The sequence below is a fragment of the Phyllobates terribilis genome, unplaced genomic scaffold (assembly GCF_046119375.1).
Source record: "Phyllobates terribilis strain yellow unplaced genomic scaffold, ASM4611937v1 Scaffold_13__5_contigs__length_258822181, whole genome shotgun sequence".
Taxonomy (NCBI): Eukaryota; Metazoa; Chordata; class Amphibia; order Anura; family Dendrobatidae; genus Phyllobates; species Phyllobates terribilis.
This window is the reverse complement of record NW_027362773.1, coordinates 87,363,580-87,375,736: the sequence shown is the minus strand read 5'-3', so window position 1 is coordinate 87,375,736 and position 12,157 is coordinate 87,363,580. Positions and strand designations below refer to the sequence as shown.

Sequence of the window (12,157 nt, the reverse complement as noted above, 5' to 3'; positions counted from 1 at the left end):
CAGTGGTAGCTGAATATAACTCTTGGCTATGTCCCATCGGATGCTGCTCCATTCAGAATGGGGACTCCAGACCCTAATCCTCAAGTTCCATGAGAGTCCCAGTCATAGGACCACCAGCGGCCAGCAAGTTATATAGAAACTCTTCAAAAATCCGGCACTCCTTAATATCAATCCTTTTATTGAAACATATTAAAATAGGTACAGATTCATCTCATGCGTCTCGAGTGTTAATCATAGACAGTTATACATAAATGTCTATGATTAAGAGGGGTAATGCTCAAAATGCCTTTGAACCAGCAAGAGATCCAATGCACCTTTTTTTCATGGAATACAGACTTCCCTTCTTGGGTGTACTATGCGGGGGAGCGTCCTCTCGATTCTTTGTGATCTGCAAGTTATAAGCCTTCTTGCAGCATTGTTGATACAACCCCTTTAAGAACAGTAGTGTATAGAGCACCGTCCGTAGGAGCTTGTGTCTGGGTGACTGAGAGCAGATACTAGTGCTACATCCCCTGCCCTAGGATCACTACATAACTTGCTAGATTTGCCATTCAGTAGCCCAGGTAAGCTGGGTGACCGCCTCTTGTGTACCTCACATTAGTATTCAGTCAGTTTACTTTGCTTAGTGCTGAATAAGACAATTAACATTTTTATCTTCCATCTGTCTCATCTTGCAGGACTTTGCGGTCTCAGGAGTTCGGTTTGGGACACTTTACTCCCAGAATCAGGATGTCTGCAATGGCGTGGCCTCTCTCTGCTACTTCCATGGGGTCTGTGGCCCCATACAATACAAAGTAGCCCAACTAATGCGTGACCGAGGTGAGATCCTAAAGGTAGACCCCAAATCATTTGGCACATAGCTGCTGCAAACAGAAGCATTTGGGGGAAATGTTACATCCACGCATGACCTAGACGCCCACCCCCATTGACGAGCTGTACCTCCTGTGTCCGCCACATGGCCTGCAGTTTGCTCAAGTAGGCACCCGCTTTAAGGTGGCCATAAGTAAGCCCTCTTAGTTGCCCCTTGTAATACTCTGAACATGGACTCTGGTACTCATCAGACTTGTTCCCATTCACTCTCTAGATTGGATTAATCAGGTTTACTTACGAGTGAATCATTCTCGCTTACGGGCTGCTCAGGCTTTTGTGGCAGACGAGCTCCACGCCATCGGCGTACCCTTTCTCAACCGCGGCGCTGGATTCTTCACCTGGATTGACTTCCGTAAGGTGAGAAACTAAAGATTGGGACTTTACAATATGAAGACTGGGTCTGTTGTTGTTATACTGATTCCTATATATTTGCCTATTAGGCCGCGCCAGAGGTATAACACTGACATGCAATAATGCTTGGTATACTGTGTATTCCAAAGCATTGTGTTGATGCATATAGTAGAAGATAATCCTCTGCCATATGCATCAACAGAGTGGAATTTGCTTTCTTGTGTCACAAAATAATTCAGTAGTAGGTACAACCCTTTAATGATAGATAAATTAACAAAAGATAGTAAATAGATTACATCTACCCCAGAAAGTTGATCTTTAGAACTTCAACTCACTTTTTCGATCATTGACATCTAAAGAAAAATAAGATTGAAAAGTGGTTGTTGGAACTTGAGAATGAAAAAAATAAGTAACTATTTTGTGTGTATTTTTTATTTATTTAAGTTGTTACATATGAACCTTTTTTTCTATTTGTGGTCACTTCTGATGTTTTCTGCAGTATCTGAGGGCTCCGACCTTTGAGGAAGAAGTTTCCCTGTGGAGGGACTTTCTGGATAACAAGGTTCTTCTGTCTTGTGGTAAAGCCTTTGAATGCTCGGAGCCCGGCTGGTTCAGAGTGATATTCTCCGACAAGACCCACCGGCTGCAGCTGGGTAAGAGCTCGTGGCCACTTGGCTTACTTTGTGGCAATATTTAATTTTTCTTTTAAAGCAAGCCACACCCCTTTTTGCTATGCCACACCCTCTTGTCAAAAAAATCTGGGAAAGTGTTTGTCACTACAAGAAATGTGATGAGAATTATATCCGGCAATTTTTTTTTCCTGAATCATCTGTATTTGTGGTTAAAAAATAATTTTTGCAAATGAGTTTCATTGCAAATTTTGCACTGTTTGGCCTTTACAGGCTCTTTGTTTCTCTGCACATTTAAAGGCGTATTCCCATCTCCAAGATCCTATCCCAATCTGCAGTAGGTGTAATAATAATATTAGCAAATACCTCCAATTAGAAATGTGGTATAGTTCTTCTTATTTGCTATGTCACTTACCCCATGTGCAGGGCATTGCAGTAGCTTAGGTATCCATAGTTACGGCCACACAGTTGGTCATAACAATGGATACCTAAGCTACTGCAATGCCCTGCACATGGGGTAAGCGACATAGCAAATCAGAAGAACTATACTACATTTCTAATTGGAGGTGTTTGCTAATATTATTATTATTACACCTATTACATATTGGGATAGGAGCTTGGAGATGGGAATACCCCTTTAACTTTGATGTGGTCATAAATCAGCTGAGAAGAGTTCATATAAAATAGTTACAAGCAAACTCACTGGTAGGTTCTTAGTTAACTCATTCTACAGCCAGCAATACACCGTGCAACCCAGAAGCTATAGAAGGCAAACGATACAAAATTGTTAATGAAACCCAATGACAAAATTGATTTTTAGCCCCAAATACATGCATTTAAGTAACAATGCAAAGGTGGACAAACTCATTAATGGAAAAGAGAATATCATAAGTGCTGTTGGTATTCATTTTTTTTACAAATGCCAGGAATCTCATCTACCCATCATACAAGACCCTTTGTATAAATCTGTATGGACTGAGCTCCCTCTAGTGGTGACTGCAGACAGTTATTTGGAGAAGGAAAACATAACCAGGTCCATTCTAAGTTTGGGTTCTGGGGCCCTCTGTTTCCATCTAACTTTCTACCATTCATTATTTCCTCTTCTCAGGAATGCAGCGGATCCGCAAGGTGCTGGAAAGGAGGGAGAAGGAGCTTCAGATGGAAGATCCGAGCCCCGTAGAGGAAGATGGTAAAGCGGACAGCACGGACGAGGTCATCTATGTGTCCAGCCACCACGAACCTTCCAGCTCCAACCTGAGCAATCTCATCGTTCAGCTCCAGAACCAGATGCGTTCAAGCGACTGGCTGCAGCAAAACACTGCCGAAAACTTTGCTCAACAGCACCCGGAAGTTTTCCAAGTATACAGCAAATACGTGGGAAAGCAGTGAGGACAGTGGGGTCAAGGTGGTGGTCTCCTAGACTGTCTTATTGGAATGGTCTCTTGATTGGAAACCATTTTGGCCTCACTGGTTCCCAGTTGCTGCTCCTATAATGCACCGACATAGAGGACGAGCAGTACAATGGTACTGCATAGGTTCTGGGGACTCGCCATTTATCAATGGGACCAAATAACTGGAACTGTAACCAAAAAAGAATCGGTAGCACTTAATGTTCTGCGTATTTTACACATTTTTCTGTAACGTTCGCCGTGACCTTGGCTCGTGCTATATTCTCCTGTATTCAGTCTGTTTTTTTGTTTTTTTTTATCAGTGCAGGAAATAGTTACGGTGCCAAACAGAAGAATAATGTGTTTTTATGTGTTTTTTTTTACTTTTCCTGATTTCAGAATAAGTCGCGTTAAAGCTCAATTGGGGGGAAGATTTACTCCCCGAGAAACGCAGACTTAATCATGGCACTCGGCGTCAATCTGCTGCTTACAGAGACAACACGATAGCATCATGGGTTAAAATAGCCGAGGTTAATCGATGGCTCCATTTCTTCATAAAACTTTGGTGAGAATTCAACACGAGTAAACCAATTTTTAGGAAAGGATATAGTTACGCTCTGGAAAGGAGGTTTAAGAAAAGCAGTAAAAATAGATTTAAGCGTAAAGAAGATTGAATTATTGATCTAATTTGAAGAAGATTTTCTTCTGGACACTTGAGGATTCAAGTCAATGAATTTTTACTTTTTTTCCCCCATATATTCCAGTGTTGTATGAGTGCATTACTGTCTGCCATAGCACTGAATGGAAACCGGCTGGAGAAACTGAGACCTGAGCTTGGAGTAACGCACGCCGTAGGATGTGGACTCTTTAATGAGGTTGTCCACTTTCACTTATTTTTGATGAAAAGGCTCAAAACAGACCGGTCATTAAGGGGTTAAAGTCAATTTACTGAAAGGGAAAAATCCTAATGGAAAAAAAAAAAAAGTCTTCTGTCTGCTTTGTAGGATCTGTTACTTTTTTCCATCGGTGACATATACGTGAGGAATCCACCATCAAGCAGATCCTTGTTGCGGTGCGTCGTCGGGTTGCGATGCGTCTATTTTTAAGGCTGTCGGCAGAAGAGTTAAAGGGGTCCTATGTAAATAAAAGCAGTTATTGTGTAATTGACTTTGCGTCTCAGTTCTGCACCCTGTTTCCAGATCTCCTCTTGCTGTCAGGGAATAAAAGCATTCTCGATGATATCTACACACTGACGAACCCCAAGCGTTGCTCCAATTGTATCCAGGTCACAAAATCCTCTTCACTGTTGGTCACATTATAATACAGCTCCGTTTCATGTGATCAATCCCTCAACAATATTTTTGGGGTGTGATTTGCTGTCAAACTAATGTATAATAAAAATTGTGCGATTTTCATCCAGAAAAAATGGATGATTTCTCATCAGTATGACTTTTATACATCAGCCGTGAATAAAATTTACAAGACAATTACAGTTTCCAATATTAAAGGGGATCGGTCACCAGGGCATAAGTGACTGGGGTTTGCTCTTATTTTATTCCCCGAGAAAATCCATATTTTGTTGTTTTTTTTTCAAATCTGCCATACGGTTTCAGAGATATGGGCCTTTTTATTTACTCATTTTTATGGTGTTGGCCACAGGATAATAACACAAGCAGCCTAAAGACACGCCCCTGAGGATCCAGCAAGCATCACCCCCTTAGTAAAGACCAAGCACAGCGTCCTAAAGACGCCACCGAGGATCCTGCAAGCATCGCCCCCCCTTAGTAAAGACCAAGCACAGCGGCATAAAGACACGCCTGTGAGCACCGCCCCTTAGTAAAGAACAAACACACATCGGCCTAAAGACACGCCCCTGAGGATCCTGCAACCATCGTCCCCCTTAGAAAAGCACAAACGCACAGCGGCCTAAAGACACGCCCCCGAGGATCCTGTGAGCACCGCCCCCTTAGTAGAGCACAAACGCACAGCGGCCTAAAGACACGCCCCCGAGGATCCTGTGAGTACCGCCCCCTTAGTAAAGCACAAGCGCACAGCGGCCTAAAGACACGCCCCTGAGGATCCTGTGAGCACCGCCCCCTTAGTAAAGCACAAACGCACAGCGGCCTAAAGACACGCCCCTGAGGATCCTGCGAGCACCTCCCCCTTAGTAAAGCCCAAACGCACAGTGGCCTAAAGACACGCCCCTGGGGATCCTGCAAGCACCTCCCCCTTAGTAAAGCCCAAACGCACAGCGGCCTAAAGACACGCCCCCGAGGATCCTGTGAGCACCGCCCGCTTAGTAAAGGACAAACGCATAGCGGCCTAAAGACACGCCCCTGAGGATCCTGCGAGCACCTCCCCCTTAGTAAAGCCCAAACGCACAGCGGCCTAAAGACACGCCCCTGGGGATCCTGCAAGCACCTCCCCCTTAGTAAAGCCCAAACGTGCAGCGGCCTAAAGACACGCCCCTGAGGATCCTGCAAGCACCGCCCCTTAGTAAAGACCAAGCACAGTGGCCTAAAGACACGCCCCTGAGGACCCTGTAAGCACCGCCCCCTTAGTAAAGACCAAACAAACGCACAGCAGCCTAAAGACACGCCCCCGAGGATCCTGCAAGCACCGCCCCCTTAGTAAGGACCAAACAGCACACACAGCGTTTGTACATTCTTCAAGTTTTGCTGTTCTAAAAAATATACTTCTTACCATGTAAGAATTTATGTTATTACTATATACGTAAGTATGACGCTCACCGCCTTCTTTTAACCCCTTATCGACATATTATGTTCTGATACGTCATGCTCTGGCTCCTTGACTTTAATGCGGGTTCGCAAGCCAAGCCCACATTTTTTTGCCAGCTGAGGCATCACTGTATTTAACACAAGTGATCAGATGATCGCAGCTTCAAGTCCCCTAAGGGGACTAACAAATACAATAAAAAGTGGAAAAATAAATGTTTAATATATATACAGCACAGACCAAAAGTTTGGACACACCTTCTCATTTAAAGATTTTTCTGTATTTTCATGACTATGAAAATTGTACATTCACACTGAAGGCATCAAAACTATGAATTAACACATGTGGAATTATATACTTAACAAAAAAGTGTGAAACAACTGAAAATATGTCTTATATTCTAGGTTCTTCAAAGTAGCCACCTTTTGCTTTGATGACTGCTTTGCACACTCTTGGCATTCTCCTGATGAGCTTCAAGAAGTAGTCACCGGAAATGGTCTTCCAACAATCTTGAAGGAGTTCCCAGAGATGCTTAGCACTTGTTGGCCCTTTTGCCTTCACTCTGCGGTCCAGCTCACCCCAAACCATCTCGATTGGGTTCAGGTCTGGTGACTGTGGAGGCCAGGTCATCTGGCATAGCACCTCATTACTCTCCTTCTTGGTCAAATAGCCCTTACACAGTCTGGAGGTGTGTTTGGGGTCATTGTCCTGTTGAAAAAGAAATGATGTTCCAACTAAACGCAAACCGGATGGAATAGCATGCCGCTGCAAGATGCTGTGGTAGCCATGCTGGTTCAGTATGCCTTCAATTTTGAATAAATCCCCAACAGTGTCACCAGCAAAGCACCCCCACACCATCACACTTCCTCCTCCATGCTTCACTGTGGGAACCAGGCATGTTGAGTCCATCCGTTCACCTTTTCTGCGTCGCACAAAGACACGGTGGTTAGAACCAAAGATCTCAAATTTGGACTCATCAGACCAAAGCACAGATTTCCACTGGCCTAATGTCAATTCCTTGTGTTCTTTAGCCCAAACAAGTCTCTTCTGCTTGTTGCCTGTCCTTAGCAGTGGTTTCCTAGCAGCTATTTTACCATGAAGGCCTGCTGCACAAAGTCTCCTCTTAACAGTTGTTGAAGAGATGTGTCTGCTGCTAGAACTCTGTGTGGCATTGACCTGGTCTCTAATCTGAGCTGCTGTTAACCTGCGATTTCTGAGGCTGGTGACTCAGATAAACTTATCCTCAGAAGCAGAGGTGACTCTTGGTCTTCCTTTCCTGGGGCGATCCTCATGTGAGCCAGTTTCTTAGTAGCTCTTGATGGTTTTTGCAACTGCACTTGGGGACACATTCAAAGTTTGCCCACTTTTTCTCACTGACTGACCTTCATTTCTTAAAGTAATGATGGCCACTCGTTTTTCTTTACTTAGCTGCTTTTTTCTTGCCATAATACAAATTCTAACAGTCTATTCAGTAGGACTATCAGCTGTGTATCCACCAGACTTCTGCACAACACAACTGATGGTCCCAACCCCATTTATAAGGCAAGAAATCCCACTTATTAAACCTGACAGGGCACACCTGTGAAGTGAAAACCATTTCCGGTGACTACCTCTTGAAGCTCATCAAGAGAATGCCAAGAGTGTGCAAAGCAGTCATCAAAGCAAAAGGTGGCTACTTTGAAGAACCTAGAATATAAGACATATTTTCAGTTGTTTCACACTTTTTTGTTAAGTATATAATTCCACATGTGGTAATTCATAGTTTTGATGCCTTCAGTGTGAATGTACAATTTTCATAGTCATGAAAATACAGAAAAATCTTTAAATTAGAAGGTGTGTCCAAACTTTTGGTCTGTACTGTATATATGTTCAAATTGGCCCCCATTAAAGATTAAGATTTTTTTAATAAATACACATATTAGTTATTGCTGCATTTGTAAAAGTCCGATCTTTCAAAATATAAAATAAATTATTCTGTTGTAATGTAAATATACTGCTCAAAAAAATAAAGGGAACACTCAAATAACACATCCTAGATCTGAATGAATGAAATATTCTCATTGAATACTTTGTTCTGTACAAAGTTGAATGTGCTGACAACAAAATCACACAAAAATCATCAATGGAAATCACATTTATTAACTAATGGAGGCCTGGATTTGGAGTCACCCCCAAAATTAAAGTGGAAAAACACACTACAGGCTGATCCAACTTTGATTTAATGTTCTTAAAACAAGTCACAATGAGTCTCAGTATTGTGTGTGGCCTCCACGTGCCTGTATGACCTCCCTACAACGCCTGGGCATGCTCCTGATGAGGTTGCGGATGGTCTCCTGTGGGATCTCCTCCCAGACCTGGACTAAAGCATCCACCAACTCCTGGACAGTCTGTGGTGCAACGTGACGTTGGTGGATGGAGCGAGACATGATGTCCCAGATGTGCTCAATCGGATTCAGGTCTGGGGAACGGGCGGCCAGTCCATAGCTTCAATGCCTTCATCTTGCAGGAACTGCTGACACACTCCAGCCACATGAGGTCTGGCATTGTCCTGCATTAGGAGGAACCCAGGGCCACCCGCACCAGCATATGGTCTCACAAGGGGTCTGAGGATCTCATCTCCGTACCTAATGGCAGTCAGGCTACCTCTGGCGAGCACATGGAGGGCTGTGCGGCCCTCCAAAGAAATGCCACCCCACACCATTACTGACCCACTGCCAAACCGGTTATTGCTGAAGGATGTTGCAGGCAGCAGATCGCTCTCCACGGCGTCTCCAGACTCTGTCACGTCTGTCATATGTGCTCAGTGTGAACCTGCTTTCATCTGTGAAGAGCACAGGGCGCCAGTCGCAACTTTGCCAATCCTGGTGTTCTGTGGCAAATGCCAAGCGTCCTGCACGTCTCCTGGTGTACTGGCATGTCTCCTGGTAGCGCCTCCAGCCTCTGGACACTACGCTGACAGACACAGCAAACTTTCTTGCCACAGCTCACATTTATGTGCCATCCTGGATGAGCTGCACTACCTGAGCAACTTCTGTGGGTTGTAAAGTCCGTCTCATGCTACTACGAGTGTGAAAGCACAACCAACATTCAAAAGTGACCAAAACATCAGCCAGACAGCATTGGTACTGAGATGTGGTCTGTGGTCCCCACCTGCAGAACCACTCCTTTATTGAGGGTGTCTTGATAATTGCCAATAATTTCCATCTATTGTCTATTCCATTTGCACAACAGCATGTGAAATTGATTGTCAATCAGTATTGCTTCCTAAGTGGACAGTTTGATTTCACAGAAGTTTGATTTACTTGGAGTTATATTCTGTTGTTTAAGTGTTCCCTTTATTTTTTGAGCAGTGTATAATAAGACTCCTGACCCAAATTTAACAAGGATTTGCATTTATTCTTGTTTTAGTTTTCACCTATCTTATGTCGACCCCGAAAGAGGTTGGGGGTCGGAGTTTACCCTTTAAGGTTATGTTACTTCTCACTATACCCGTCATCCAAGAAGCTTTATTTCAGTACTAGAATACTGATGGTTGTTAAATTTTATTTTCACAGGAGCTGATCTGTAACCCTTTCCTTCCCCTCTGTTGTGCTCCTGGTGGACACGCACGCTTCCCAAATATATCACTCTCTAGCTTTTCCAACAGAGTCTGTCTCTCTGTTTCGGTCTATTACTCCCTGTCTCCTATGCATCTTCTCTTTACTGTTCTTTTCTCTTCTTTGACCATGGGGGCCAGGCAGTGCCTTACCTTGGCATCTTCTATTTAGATGCAGACTAATGAGCAGATCTAATTTGATGCAGGTGTTAGTTTTGGAAATGAAAATTTACAGGGTGATTCCATAATTTTTTCCTCCGAATTGAGTGATTCTATCATTTTTTCCCTCTGCTTGGTCTTAAAAAAATTACCCTTACTGAGTACCACATTTTTAATCTTGCTTTCTTTTAGTGCTTCTTAAAGCCCTAAAGTTGCCATTTGAAATGACTTTAGTTTTGTGCCATGTCTGTGATCTGCTTTTTTTCAACAACATTAAACAACTGAATGAACATCCTCCGAGCCTGGTGATTCCATAATTTTTGCCAGGGGTTGTATAAGTCCCCCCTAAAATTGTAAAGTGCTGCGGAATATGTTGGCGCTATCAAAATAAAAATGATTATATTATTATTATTCTCTGATTCACTTTCTCTCTTCTTCTCCATGCTGTGTGCGGTCTGCTTGGAGTCTCGCCAGTGAAATTACCCTGCTCTGCATTCATGTAGACATTAGAGAAAAAAAAACCTGTCAAGCACCTCATAGAAAAATTAAATCAATGTGCAGGTTCCCATAACTGCCTTGATATAGCGTATAAACAAATACACCTGCATTCTGAGCGTGCTAAGATATACTGTCATGGCTGAAAGTGTTGGCCCCATGGAAATGGTTCCAGAAAAGGAAGTATTTCTATCAGAAAATTATTGCAATTACACATGTTTTGTTATACACATGTTTATTTCATTTGATTGTATTGGAACAACACAAGAAAAATTGACATAATTTCTCACAAAATCCCAAGAATAGGCCGGACAAAATTGTTGGAACCATCAACTTAATATTTGGTTGCGCACCCTTTGGAATAAATAACTGTAATAAATCGCTTCCTATAACCACTAACAAGCTTTAACAGGTGTGAGCAATATCAAAATCCCGCCTGAAACCAGATAAAAAGCAGAGAAGTTGCTCAATCTTTGCATTGTGTGTCTTGGTTCTCAAGTCCTCAGACAGTTCTCTTCTCCTTTTTCTGTTCTCCATACTTAGTGTGGCGCACACAGACACACAATGCAAAGATGGAGTCAACTTCTCCCCTTTTTATCTGGTTTCAGGTGTGATTTCCATTTTGTACATGGCTGTGGCTGGGTATAGCACATCTGCCTCATATTGATTTGAAGAGGGGGCAAATAGTAAGTGGCCACTATCAGAAGACGGAGCAGCTCCGCAATTGAGCAGTTCCGGCCGGCGGCCGCTGACACCGAGAACAGCTGATGGTCGGGGGTCCCGGGTGTCGGACTGATCAGACATTGATGACCTATCCTAAGGACTTTTTTGGATGCCTTGCAGAGCCCCTGCAGCACCCGTAAAGTGGGGACCCCTATAATATGGGGGACCGTCACTGTTCTGGGGACACTGCTGTGGACACGTTTATGGCCCCTGTTGTTAGCAAGTCGATTCATATGACCCGGTCCATCGGCCACGTCTGTAATCTGCGACTGTAGGACAGTTCTCTGAGTGTCGCCTCCTGGTTCTTTTTTTTAATTAGCGTGTTTGTCAAGATGTGTGGTAACCATGACGACTAATCTAAAGAAGAGCCATGACACGAAGCCATTGCAATTTAATTACTTTCCTAACAGTGTACTGTGAAGATTGACAGCTTTGTTGTCATTAGTTGCATCTAGAAGGGGTTAATTAAATCTTTTCTTCACTGTGCTGAAGTAGTCGATCTTCGACAAAATGGCGGCCGCCACAGTCTGGAGACAGGTGTGGTAATACGTGTAGTATACTATTTTCCCTCTAGCGGCGCCTGTTCCTCATACACAGTCCCGGCGGTGACGTCATTTCCGCTTGGTGTGCGGGTGTCTCAGGACGAGGGATGAGGCTGGAGCTGTGAACGGTGTCAGGGGCGGCCGGGAGCCGGGAGCTGCTGCTGCTACTGGGGGCCGAGGTGAGGAGCGGGGGCCCGAGGCCTTATCCGCACGGTGTGTCCTGTGTTGTTTCTGCTTCTATAACCGCAGGGGGGCCGTATATGCGCACACGACCTGTACTTTGTATGTAGCTGCCATTTCTACCTCTGTAGAAGGAATATTCAGTATTATCATCCGTGTATTACACGACAGTGTCACCATCCTGCTCTGCAGCTACCGGACGTCGTGTCTACGCCAACATGGCCACCAGCGCCATAGAAGCCAATGATTGCGTTGTCGTAGCGTCGGTTACGCTGTAGACTGTGATATCTCAGTATATTTGTCGTGTGAGCGATTAACCCCTCGTGGGCCCTGAAAACAGTAAAAATTGTAAAACTTTAAATCCCCCATTAAAATGGAAGTTAAAAAAAAAATTGCGTATTTTTGCGTCATCCTGTCCCCCAAAAAAACCTATAAAAATAATCCGTGTAACCCAGAGAGGTATCAATAAAAACTACCACTCAATCCGCA

General features: G+C 43.8%; 2 protein-coding genes across 4 annotated transcripts in view; both read left to right on the top strand.

Moving 5' to 3' along the window:
• Positions 1-4,677, top strand: part of ACCS (1-aminocyclopropane-1-carboxylate synthase homolog (inactive)) — a 33,834-nt gene extending 29,157 nt beyond the window's left edge. Inside the window, exons 12-15 of one of the 2 annotated variants that reach the window (XM_073658167.1) lie at positions 678-819; positions 1,085-1,227; positions 1,721-1,874; positions 2,959-4,677. In XM_073658167.1, the coding sequence (XP_073514268.1) occupies positions 678-819; positions 1,085-1,227; positions 1,721-1,874; positions 2,959-3,239 (720 nt within the window). In that variant the 3' untranslated portion in view covers positions 3,240-4,677. The remainder of the gene's footprint in view (positions 1-677; positions 820-1,084; positions 1,228-1,720; positions 1,875-2,958) is intronic. The other variant, XM_073658166.1, reaches the window with a different exon arrangement.
• Positions 4,678-11,535: 6,858 nt separating this feature from the next.
• Positions 11,536-12,157, top strand: part of EXT2 (exostosin glycosyltransferase 2) — a 103,123-nt gene continuing 102,501 nt past the window's right edge. For both annotated transcript variants that reach the window (XM_073658165.1, XM_073658164.1), the window contains exon 1: positions 11,536-11,667. The gene's annotated coding sequence lies outside the window, so the exon portion shown is untranslated. The remainder of the gene's footprint in view (positions 11,668-12,157) is intronic.